This window comes from Anticarsia gemmatalis, chromosome 1, assembly GCF_050436995.1.
Source record: "Anticarsia gemmatalis isolate Benzon Research Colony breed Stoneville strain chromosome 1, ilAntGemm2 primary, whole genome shotgun sequence".
Lineage (NCBI taxonomy): Eukaryota > Metazoa > Arthropoda > Insecta > Lepidoptera > Erebidae > Anticarsia > Anticarsia gemmatalis.
This window is the reverse complement of record NC_134745.1, coordinates 12,181,500-12,194,103: the sequence shown is the minus strand read 5'-3', so window position 1 is coordinate 12,194,103 and position 12,604 is coordinate 12,181,500. Positions and strand designations below refer to the sequence as shown.

Genomic DNA, 12,604 nt, shown 5'->3' with positions numbered 1-12,604 from the left:
AAGCAAAACAAAACTTCCAGACAGAAATACTTAATAACATACTTATTACCCGACAGACACAATCATCGAACCTCAATCATGATTTATAAAAGAAACAATCGGAACATAACGTCACAATAAAACAAGTAATTATCAGTACTAAGAGCATTTGAAGTACAACACACAAGTACAGACTAGTACAAGTCGATAATATTTATCAATAGATAAACGATAAGGGCTCCAATGAAAAACTCCGATAACGCAGTTTGCAGACGCATTGACAACAAATAACATATATTGCACAAGTTTGTTCAGTGGATAAAAAAGTGTTTGTATTTTATAATGGATGCGAGTGTCCGTGGTAAAGATGAGAGAGGAGTTGATAACCCGGCTGCCACGGAAGGTGAGTATTTTGTTAATACTTCTTATGACGTAGGTAAAGACAGTATGAGATTACACTGTCATGTTGCCGGTACATATTTTAAAGTATACTGTTCATTGGGAATCTTGAATTAATTCGCCTCTACATACATACATAGGTGCATCAAGTAAGAGTGGTACTATACTGATATTAAAATAATATTGTTTTATTTAAATCAATCAAAATGTTAAAGGGTAACCGCGATCTCTAGTGGTCAGCAAGCAAATTTTATAGAAAGATGAAATCATCCAAGTATGATAGTAGGGATTCAGTACGTGTAAGTAACTGACAGATCATTAAGTTCGATAAATATAGATTAACCTGAAATTAACAGACATAAAGTTCTAGAATGAACTATACAAAAGTAACTTAGCTTTTAAGTCTATTAGTAAAAAACGAACGCCATCTCAAAAGGCAAGAAAACAAACAATGTTTTATTTGCTTCTTATTCTAAACTATACTTGTATAAATAGGAATTTAACTTACCAAAAGTAGTAAGTAAACACAGAAGCTTCATGAATGAAGATAGCGCAAGCAATAATATGACACAACACGTCATTATCTACGTAAATATTGCACAACAATAAAATATCTACTCTTGAAATTTAAACTTCTCATGGTGTAAAAAAATCACAGATTCTATAAAATGTTATAAATACCATGGTCTTTAGGCAAATTGAGAGTTATAAGACAGATGTTTGTTATGATCCATGTTTTTACAGATGATGGAAGACCACACAGGCCAGATTTAGTCATTAGTATCCAACCTCCACACGGTAAGAAAATACTAATTATGCTTCTTTTCAAAAGACTCGAAGGGCTCCTGCACTAAAAATTGCTTGCTCTTTTATCGCGGGAACTTTAACAAATAACGGACACGTAGAACCAGACTCAAAACAATAATATATTATGGATCATACAAATATTTGTTCCATGTGGAAATCGAAACCACGACCTCACGATGCACTTATAGTGGGGTCTTACCTTAACCACTGCGCCACAAAGACTATACCATCATAGTTTATTTCAAATGTAAGCACTTATGAAAATTTTCAACAGTGAATTTATGATATCTTGGACTTTGTAGGTGGTATCCGCACACAATTGCCAGTATCCACAGTAGACTGGCGATCGAACCCTCGAGGACAGTTCATCCCTGTACACGGCTTGGACTTCCTCATAGGCGTCTCAAGCTTACTCATTCAGCAAACCGTGGAACTAAATGATCGTAAGTACAAACACTCAACATAACCAAGGTACAAGATGAAGTTAGTTTTTCAAGCCGATAAATTGCTAACAATAGGGCAAAATCTTGTCCTTCAATTAGGAGCGAACATTCCTATAGGATAATTGAATGCCTAATCACTTTTTGTATGTAAACAGTAAGTAGTAGAGACGTACTATTTCTTTCTAAACTCAACATCAAACACCCTGTCCAAAAACTTATCTCGCTAAGCAGTGCAAAATCACTTAATAACGACAGAAACATTAAAAAAAAATTATCTACTAAATGTTATAAGATCTTTGACCGAATTCAACCATCTATTATCGTACACCGATAATGGTCAACAAACAATAAAATGCCACATAATAAAAGTAAAAGATAACTATCTTAATACCATTGAAAACAAATCTATACTAATATAATAAAGCTGAAGAGTTTGTTTGTTTGTTTGTTTGATTGTTTGTTTGTTTGTTTGTTTGTTTGTTTGAACGCGCTAATCTCAGGAACTACTGGTCCGATTTGAAAAATTCTTTCAGTGTTAGATAGCCCATTTATCGAGGAAGGCTATAGGCTATATAACATCACGCTACGGTCATTAGGAGCGGAGTAGCAACGAAAAATGTTACAAAAACGGGGAAAATTTTGACCCATTCTCTTAGGTGACGCAAGCGAAGTTGCGCGGGTCAGCTAGTTAGTCATAAATCTACGTCAATCCATTGTTCTCGTAACTTTTATATTGACGTCAATTTTATCGTATGAAATAAAATGTTCCATTGAGAGTAGATGGCAGTAAAATGTCTGACAATGGTTTATGTCGCACTTTCTATTATTTGTTACACCTGCCGGTTTATTACCGTCTGGTCTGGGGAGACCTGATATAAATAAAATACGAGTACATTCCTATGTAATGATTTATTCGTAAGTCATTATGCACAAGCTATAATTATATCGAATAAGAGGCATTGCAGGAAGTTCATTGTTCAAAATTATTTCATAACACGTAATTGTTTTTTTTTAGTAAAATCTTTTACCTCGATCTTTGAGAACTTTTTAGTACTCCCTGAAAACTACGAAAACTTTGTATTCAAAAGAGAGAACAGCGTAACTTCATTTAAAATAACTAAATCTTTGATTTATTGCCTAATTTATTATCCTGAAATCCAAAAAAAAGCTATCGCTCCGTCTCTTAGACCAGTTTCGTGCCATAAAGTGAGATATTATAACTAGTAAGAAAATACTCAAGGGTCATTTGTTTCTCAGTGACATCAAAAATCGAGTCAGAAAACAGATACATAGTGCGAGTACCGAACGGCGAGACGTTATACATAGCAAGTGAAGCTTCAAGTCCAACACAGAGATGCCTGTGCGGGACCGGCCGAGCCTTCGTCATGCACCTCCATGACAACACTAGGCAGGAGGCCATGGTCATGCACAGGAGGCTTGCGGCTGCGTCATGCTGTTTTCCTTGTAGATTACAGGTACATATTTTTATCATAATATTAGAAATATAGCCTTGACGGTCAGTCAGGTATCTTAGACTAGTACGTTCGTTGTCAGTTCGTCCCGTATTCGTTGAATCAAAGAACAAAGACATTTTGGTGGCCTTACCATCGTACCTGTAAGTAGTCTTAATTACAGTATGTAAAAGAAACAACGCTTTACAGCCCATGCGGTATTTTTCAGCATTTCGCTGGAAGTAATACTGCCTCAGGATTCTTAAATCGGGCCACAAAAGATACCAGTATTTTTTAAATATCTATGCAATTTCAAAAACAGTACCTACATTTTAAAGTCTTCGTAATGCGAAGTGTGCTCTTTTCAGAATTGTATATTCATCAATCAAAGCTATGTGTTTTCTTGCGTTAAATATCTGTGTATTTTCATAATGATGTCGTTTTGTTTACCTTAGGAACTAAAGCTCATAACACCTCCTGGCGATTATGTCGGCCGTATACAACAACAATGCACGTGGGTAGTTCCGTTCTTTCTTGTGAGAGACGCTAACGACCAAGTGCTTTTCGTTATTGAAGGACCAGCTGCCTTAAAGAGGAGTGCACTTATCTTATCAGAGTTTAAAGTAAGTCATATTCTTTAGGCTGGAAATGATTTTTAAAGTAATTGGATTCGTAGTTAGGCGGCGTAGCATTTCCTTACGGAGCAATTGCGTAGCACTTTCACGTAGCCCGTTCTCGTAACCTGCCTGACACGTAATATAACTAATTTAAATGAATTCATGAACAATATTTTGCTATTTGCCATATGATCCATTATCATTATGACCACAATATGATCTTTCAAAAACGTCAGAAAATTTTCTTGAGAAGATGATTGTAAAAATAATTTCACACTACCTGTAACGTAAGTTTCTTTAGAACTCAAACTTTAGTTTACTGTGATAATAATGTAAGTTATACCTAATAATAATGTTAATTCCTACATTTCTCTAGATAATGACTGGAGATTCTCTCCGTGTAGTAGGCAAGATAGCTCATGGGTGGGACCGCGAGCTGGTGAGCTTCACAACGACGCTACAAATGCCTGACACCGCCGTGCAACCGAAACACAAAGCTCTACTCTTGGCTGCTGCTTTTCTTTTGGTAATTATTAACTTAATGCATCGAATCTATGCCTTAGGTATTATTATTTCTCATTACTTTTAAACTCTCGCGTTGCATAATTAATATAAACAAGATACGCATTTTCTAACCTCAGTCAGCCTGCGACCACGGCGAGTGCAAGCTGGACCGAAACGTTAATTGCCGTAAATTCCCGTATACTATTATTATTTCTATTAAAAACAGTCACTGCTACAGTTCGATTCCCAATTACAAGAATAATATCTCAAGTTATCCTTTATTTATCTTATTATATGCCAGCACGTCGCATTTGAAATTTTTTAATATTATTAAAGTAGCATCAATCTTTTCATTAAAGTTTTATAAATAATCTCTTGTTTCAGGAATACACATACTTTGAAAGATCAAAAAATAGTTGCGGCGTTTGCAATTGCTGTTAATTTTAAGCTTAATAAAATAAATAATATTATAATTGTTAAACAAATTTATCACATTCATTATTCACATCCAGACATTTTGTATATTATATCGTTATACTTCATAAAACATAAAGTATTTTATAGAAAAGTAATAAAGTGGTGTTTTATTGTGCCTAGTAATTTTGTACACAATTATAAGTAAATTGTTAGGCAGACTAAAAATACGTGGGTACGAACAGGTGGAGCCCAGGCGACGGTTATATTCTTAGAGCTAAGTATTAGCTATAAATAGTCATACATGATAAAAGGACGTGTTATAAGCTAAGGTTAATTTACTTATAATCGTACCTACATAAAAGCTATTAATAAAGTTAGGTGAGACGCGTATTATATTTAAAACAGTTCAAGGTGACGTTTTAACATAGGTATCTACTAAATAGAACATAATCTATGTATGATTGAAGCGAATAAAACTTAGTAAACATAAGGATTTTATTTACCATGTCACTTCAACGTTAAAAATTGGTCATCCACAATTCGCTTAAATATTTTTTTCATTATCACTCTTTGAGTTTCTACTCATAGATCGTAGATCAAAGACTCTTAGTGAGACCTCCTTTCAAAATATCCTTTTTCCTTTCTTGCTTTGACACCGACAGCAATAGCTATCAAAACTGACAATCACGAAGTACACTACCTACATATTTATTTTGTACAAATTTAGATTTTCTCCGGACTTCTAAATGACGATGGTGAATTTTGTAAAATCGTGTGACCCACCACGGACGAACGTGGAGAAACCATGGGATTATTATGAGTATTATGTTGGAGAGAGAGACCAGGAGGAGAGGAAGAACGGTGATGGAAGAAATCACTGGTCTGGAGCTGAGGTGAACTGCATGATTGATAGTCATGGTTGATTAGGATTGTTTAGTAATATTGCTTTGAGGAGGAACTACGACAGTTTTATAAGTTTATTTAAATGTTTTCAACTGTTACCCTCTGTCCTGAAGTTGTGGATATTTTATGTAGGTCAAGATAGGTCAATCACTTCAGGAGTATGACGTAGAATATCATACAGATCAATTAAATACCATTTTATCCAAAAATAATCATCAAATCGAATTATCTTACAAATTCTCCAGGTGCTCAGATCTATCTTTATTAAGACACGCAACATGTTATTAGTAATTACTGATGGTTGTTCACCTTATACATTAATTTATTACTTATTATTGCAATAAAAGTAGTTACCTTCTTAAAAATAATAGGTAATACTACTGGCATATAATATTTCCAGTCCCTAGAATGGTATACCGGGCGTCTCCTCCGCGACACGATGCACGGTGTTGGCGAGTACCGCAGTCGTCATCGCGGCCCCGACAATATGGCCGTCACTTATGAAGGATATTTCTATAATAACTGTTTACACGGGCATGGTACTATGTCTTATCCTGATGGGAGAGTGTTTACTGTTAGTACGATCAAAGCAATTTTGTAACGTTCAATTATCTAATGTCAGTATCATATGAGGTAGTAATTTTTTACTCCCCCGGTTGGCTGACTGTTCGTGTTATAACCTTCCAATAATATTATGAAGAAATTAGAAAATTCTCATTGAAATTTTGATGACTATTTTGAATAGATCATGTTCTCTCGAAAGGCGGGGTAACTGAAGGTCAGTGAAGGTATTCTCATATTTTTTAGAAGTGTAAAGATTTTATGTTCTTATAGCTGTATTTAACTCCTTTTTGATGCATACTAAACACCCGCTTACACACATTTTGCTTCCTGTCTTATCTTCTTTTGTTTTCCCAGGGTATCTACCATACCAATATTCGCTGGGGTCCCGGCGTAGAACGTCATGCTTGTCTCAAAGCTAACGTGGGCCTCTGGAACGGCACACAGCTGGTGAGACTGTCATGGCGCCCAGCAACTCACAACGTCACCCCTGACCTAATGGCGACGCCGATTGGTCGTAGTATCGTTGCGAAGCACAGGGCTGTATTGGCCAATAGGACTAAAATTGTAAGTTGATTACGTACGAATATGAGCGAAAGTCTTGAAATTATGTATACCCCGTGTGTCGGGCAAAAAAGGTATTCCTTTTTTATCAAAAAAATCTTGACGAAACAGACAACCACGCTTCGAAGAGTACGTGTAGCCGTTCGATGTGTGTCTTGACTGAATACAGTTTTACAGTGTAGTACCATGCGAGCCATGGAATCGACCATTTATCCCGTGACCATCTCAATATAACGTGACATCTATAATTGAACGTCATTACGTTAGTTTACATACAGTCCATTCCTTAAATATTCCGAATGCCTTGTTGACCATTCGTTTCCTCCAGGTTGGTGAAGTGAACTCAGCCATAGAGCTACTCAAACAATGCGGGGCTCATCCGTTAGTAGCCGCTCAGAAATGGACCCAGCTGTACCCAAAGACGTGTACAGATAAAAACAGTCAGCTGTACCACGAAGATGTATTCGAACGTGCTTACTATGACAACCAAATTGAGATGCTTGAACTGCTTACGACTAGACCTGAACCATCAGTGGTAAAGCTCGGCTCTACAAAAGTCTATATGTATCGTAGATATTCATAATTTCAATTCATAATCAAATTCAATATAAAATAATGATGACTTATTCGGACTTCAGAATAAACAAATACATATTCCACTACCGTCCTAGACTTTTTCCATTCGCTTCTTTTATTTGTAGGTCGCGGAATTTGATTTGTATGCTCGTTTAAATAAGTAATAGTAAAGACCAAAGCGTGACTTTTAAAAGATAGTGATGTTATTTTGATATCATGCTTTTTTAGAACGGAAGCCACAGTAATACCAGCGAAAGTGAAAAAGTATACTACGCTTGGAACAACAATGAAATGATGATGCACATGATGAAGCATTGCTACCAACATGAGCAACAGAAGAAACAGTCTGAAATCAGTATTACGGAGATTCTCAACGGACCTAGAACTTTTTTTAAACCTGCAGCTCAACATGAACTGGATTGCAGGTATCATTGGTATACGAGTAGAAGTCTTGACTATGTGATACCTAACTATTAAATCATACCTTTTTGAGCTTTGACTATTCCAAGCGTATAACCCCTGGTTTCTGAGATACATTTAGCGGTAGTTTATCTTTTCAATAGCGTTAAATCTCATATAAAAACACGCTATCGATTAGATAAACTACCGCTAAATTAACGCAGAAACCGGAGGTAAGTGACGTAGATAATAGAGAGAAACATCCACATTAAGAAGTTAACCCTTTTCAAATTATACATAACATTCATTGTGTTTCAGGTCTTTGCTGATGGCGAGTTTTTTAGGAAACATCCAGAAAGTGGCTCAATTGATAAACGAATACGACGTAAGTCCGAATGTAACAGATATACAAGGAAGTTCTGCTGTTATGTATGCTGCGGTAAGTCATATGCTTCATTACAAATATCACCCTATACCTAAGAACCCTTTTTATTATGAGGTTGTTTTTGCTTGTAGTGTGGAGGCCAGCACGAAATAATACATTTTCTAATAGAAGCCGGAGCTCGAATTGATGATCTCAACGACGCCTGCTGCACGCCACTTGGGGCAGCTCTTATTGGCTACGCGTGTGCTCGGTGGGAAATACCACCCAGCAAAGTGACTCAAGCCATAATACCCGTTGGTGGTAAGATCCAATCTCACATATTTTTATTCCAGGGCATTCTGACTGACTTTGTAGTGTGGTAGTATATGCAAAATCCTGCACCGTTGGCCGGCTTCAATGAATCTGGCTGCCGTAGTCGGATATCGGCTAGGATGTCATTTTTATACAGCATATATTTCTTGAAGTTATGGTAGTTGTATGGTATTATTTGTAAAAAATACACTTAATATTGTAGTTGTAGCTCCAACAGAAGATATATTTTCTGAATGGAAAATTGAACGAGATCTAATGCAAAATACGGGAATGGTGAAAATACCTAGCAAATTACTCAAAACACCCCCTGGAACACTAAAGAAAACGAAATCAATGATGTCTGCTACTACTTTGAAACAGGGGAAGAAATCCGAAATGATCGGCCATAAAGACCACGATGCAGTCAAAAATGCCAACAGTGCCCATAGAGATTCTACATTTGAACTATCGAATGAAGAAAGACTCTACTCAATACTAAACAACGAATACATCAATAAAGTGAATGAATTATTTTTAATACCTAGTCTTATTAATCCAGTTCCATACATATTTGAAGTAAATAATATGATAACGGAGATAGATCTAGCTACTGAAGACGAGCAAAAGAAAGTACCGGACAAAAAAGACGTAAAGAAGGCTGTGTCGAAAGTTATGAAAGATTCTTTGAAGCCGAGTAGAGAAGTGCTGATGGCGATGAGTCGAACGTTAAACCAGAGCCCTTCTATGGACATAAAAGAAAAAATAAAAGCTGAGCGGTAAGTACTCGTAAATCATTTTACAAGTTTCCAAATTTCAACTAATATCTCTTCGTAATGACTAGCATCTTCGTCCGCTTAGAATGATTTCCTGGGGGAATAGTATGCTATGTGGTAATCCAGGTTATTCTTTTTGTTAAGCTTCTCGGTGATCCTGGATTTATGCCTAATTTCGCCAATAACACAGTATTGTATAAAATATGTCAATTTTTATTTACTGTCGATTTTTTCGATTGTTAAGCCATTATATTGAAACAAAAAAACTTAATCTAGGTTATAACCAATGCGTGTATCCTAAGTTTTATCAAAATACGGTCGGCAGTTTTGGCTAACTAACATCCAAACTTCTGCATTAATAATATTAGTAGCCGGTCAAATAGTGAAATTCATGTAATTTCATAGAAATTTCTTTCCAACAGTCTAGAACAGCTGATGTCAACAATCAAACAGCTACTGTCGGATGGGGCAGATCCTCGAAAGGTGTGCTGTCCGCAGTCTGCGCTGCTCACTGCTATTGCATGTTATAGTAGTGATCTAATCCGAGAACTGATTGAACATGGAGCCGACATTAATGAGACTTACCCGCAGGTAACATACAAACGTAATATCAGAGAGCAGAGGCAGGTGTATAAAAATACATCCATTTCTGATGCTAGTTCAAAGAACAAGCCCATTGCCATATATTCCAATCTATATTACAAAGGACCAATAGCATTTTTCCGTCCACCCGAGACTTCGTGATCAGCAGAAGTATTAGGTCGAGGAAAAAGTCTTTTCGCATTATAATATGTATGAACTTGTAATAAATCTCTTTGGCTTCAAGAATCACAAATGAGTACACGGTTCATTAGGTTTCTTTCAGTAACCTTGTGAGGTACCCAAATATCGAGTTTTTTGAGGTACCCATAGAAGTGGGTAAAATTAGGAAATTGTATTTAAAAGAGAACATTGTAATATTATGTATTTTTTCAGATATTTGGTTACTCGCCTTTAGACGTAGCTATCAGTGGGAGTTTTACAAACGAGAATTTGGATTGCATTCGAGCGTTACTCACGGGAGGGGCGAATGTAGATCACAGATTGTTGATGGATCCTGACAGTTTAAAGCCGGACGATGAAACTGAATTAGGACCAACATTGCTGCACGCCGTGCTAGCTAAAAAAACTGAAGAAGTTGAAGCGCTTGAAGAGGTAGTTATTTTAGAACTTCAGACATTTTTTATGTTCTTACCTAAACTGTACCACTTTGTCAAGAATAATAGAAAAAAAAGATAATATTCCATTGCCGGGCAAAGGTTTCGCCCAAATTTCTACATCGGTCGCGATACCCGGTTATTTAATTCAAAGCCGTTTAAAATAATTAAAAAGACATTTATTATCAGTTTTATAATACAATCAATCACTAGGACCACTGTTGTATCACTTTGAGTTCCAAAATATGTTTCTTAAAATGCGGAATGATTTCTAACTTCAGTATATTTTTGCAGAATCGTCATCAAATCCTGGAGTTGCTGCTTGAACGAGGTTGCGATCCTACGGCTAGATACAAAGGCCGTGCCGCCGTGGATATAGCAATGTCAAAGCATCTGGATATCTTCGAGATTTTCATTGAAAGTCCCAACACTGACCTTAACGCTATCATTAATGATATGAATCAAACTATACTTGTGAAGATGTTCTATCTTCCCTACTGTAGAAATATTACTGTTGCGGAACGATTACATACGGTAATAGTATTTTAAGCTCTCTTAACACGCCTTTGGTCAACAGTCAACATTTTCGTCTAATCTACCACGCGTGGAGACGTAGTTGGTGTATGTTGACTCACATTTGCGGACGATTTTTTTATCGATCGGGACTTGGGACTATAGTCCGACAACTTAGTAGAGAGCCTTGACATGCACAATTTGTCTAGATTTTATTTCTGTGTATGTCCAAAATAATGTAGCTATATCAAACAGGCCACTGTTATCTGCGTAAGCTTTAACAACAGAAGCTCTAAATTCTAAGTTTTATACACCGCCCGTCAAACTTGCATACTAAATAGTGGGACTAAAGTTGGGTGTTGGATTGTTGGACAACGTATGTAGGGGGTATGATTTAAATACTTTCCCGGTTCATTTTCACTGCCGTTTTTCAATTATTGCTTATACAGTAGGTAAAGGTATTTATCTTTTCAGCTCTCAAACCTGCTTTTGTTCGGTGCAGATCCTTTATTGACATGTCAAAATGGAGATGAATATTATGAAAATATTTTTGTCTACGCAAAGAAAACTTTATCGGAAATTTCGACTAAACCCGTCGTAAATACTACTGGTAAATCAAATCAAACACAATGAATTAATAAATTATGTTAAAAATAAATATTTTCATGTTGGAGCTTTCATTGTTAAATATATCTTATTGTACTACACCCACGATAACTTGGAACAATGATATCTAATTCTGCTGCAAATAAATCAATATTTTGTTTTTAGTTTGTTTGTGACTCAGTGCTTTAAAGGCAATATTTAATTTCCCATATTTTTCATTTTTCACAGTCAGTAAAGACTCAAAAAAAGGAAAACCAGAAGTGAAACCACCGGACAAATCTAAAGCAAAAGGTGTGTCTGCAACTAGCTCAAGATCTATAGCGGGAACGGGAGATGAACTTGGCGATTTTAAGGAGAGTTTGTGTCTAGTAACTAACTGTGCGAGGCTTCTGTACATTCGATGGATACAAGCTAAATTGATGAAAGACTTGATAGTAGTCGTTGATAAGTAAGTGTACCAAACCTGAAGATTTCTTGAGCAAGTTAAACTTTGTTTTTTAATGAACACATACGAGGAGTTTTAATGCTTTACAGATATAAACATCGTCATTGGAACATGATCTTGAAAGAACAAAAAAATAGCAAATGCATCGGCCTCTGGCTGAACCCAGTTCGTTGCCTCGAAATATGGGACGTTCTTAAGACTACAAAGAAGAAAATATACAACGATAAAAGAGTTTTACATCATTTGCTTTGTGTAGTAAACCATGCCTTCCAGAAGAGAAAGAAAATCTTGCGTTCAGATACCATGACGTCACAAGAAAAGACTAGGATCGAGACTGAAGTGGCCTACTTTGTGCGTGAACATAAGTCGGCTAATATAGTCCAAGCTTGGAAACGGCCGTATGTTACACCAGAACTCACTCCCGCCAGTGAGGTATCCTTACCTACTTCAGAGTATATTATATTAATAGAATTAAGGCCTCAATCAAATACTATCTAATCATTAACTCATTCTTTTTTCTTAGATCGAAAAGTTCAATGTATGTTTTGAATGTGCAATACCCCTGGAAGAAGCTAAAATACCATGCGGTTTATGCAAATTAGTGAATTTTTGTTCATTTGAATGCATGAAAGAAAACATTGAAAGGTACAACTGCCATCCGTGTAGCTTTTACTTGAAGAAAAAATACTTCCCAACTCCGCCCAGTAGTGAAAACGGAACTATGACATATGCTGCTTCCGTTTGAATAATATTTTGTATGTTTATATTGTTTATT

General features: G+C 36.2%; 2 protein-coding genes across 2 annotated transcripts; both read left to right on the top strand.

Annotated features, from left to right (window-relative positions):
* The first annotated feature begins 247 nt into the window (after positions 1 to 247).
* LOC142976714 (phospholipid scramblase 2) lies at positions 248 to 4,773 on the top strand. The gene is made up of 7 exons (XM_076120231.1): positions 248 to 382; positions 1,123 to 1,176; positions 1,488 to 1,628; positions 2,886 to 3,103; positions 3,535 to 3,702; positions 4,073 to 4,222; positions 4,585 to 4,773. The coding sequence occupies exons 1-7, from the start codon at positions 322 to 324 to the stop codon at positions 4,639 to 4,641; spliced, it is 849 nt and encodes a 282-aa protein (XP_075976346.1). The 5' UTR covers positions 248 to 321; the 3' UTR covers positions 4,642 to 4,773.
* A 535-nt stretch (positions 4,774 to 5,308) lies between these two features.
* Positions 5,309 to 12,574, top strand: LOC142982351 (ankyrin repeat and MYND domain-containing protein 1-like). Its single transcript, XM_076128840.1, has 15 exons — positions 5,309 to 5,510; positions 5,921 to 6,094; positions 6,439 to 6,648; positions 6,974 to 7,180; positions 7,450 to 7,646; positions 7,939 to 8,059; positions 8,137 to 8,305; positions 8,520 to 9,072; positions 9,492 to 9,660; positions 10,045 to 10,263; positions 10,560 to 10,799; positions 11,253 to 11,388; positions 11,613 to 11,832; positions 11,919 to 12,261; positions 12,353 to 12,574. Exons 1-15 carry the CDS (start codon positions 5,364 to 5,366, stop codon positions 12,572 to 12,574), a joined length of 3,327 nt encoding a protein of 1,108 aa, XP_075984955.1. The 5' UTR covers positions 5,309 to 5,363.
* The last annotated feature ends 30 nt before the right edge of the window (positions 12,575 to 12,604 follow it).

Coding starts and splice junctions, on each gene's coding strand:
- LOC142982351 (XM_076128840.1), top strand. CDS start 5,364: ATGACGATGGTGAATTTTGTAAAATCGTGTGACCCACCACGGACGAAC. Junction 9,073..9,491: donor GAAAAAATAAAAGCTGAGCG/GTAAGTACTCGT, acceptor TCTTTCCAACAG/TCTAGAACAGCTGATGTCAA. Junction 11,833..11,918: donor TTGATAGTAGTCGTTGATAA/GTAAGTGTACCA, acceptor AATGCTTTACAG/ATATAAACATCGTCATTGGA.
- LOC142976714 (XM_076120231.1), top strand. CDS start 322: ATGGATGCGAGTGTCCGTGGTAAAGATGAGAGAGGAGTTGATAACCCG. Junction 383..1,122: donor TAACCCGGCTGCCACGGAAG/GTGAGTATTTTG, acceptor ATGTTTTTACAG/ATGATGGAAGACCACACAGG. Junction 3,104..3,534: donor GTTTTCCTTGTAGATTACAG/GTACATATTTTT, acceptor TGTTTACCTTAG/GAACTAAAGCTCATAACACC.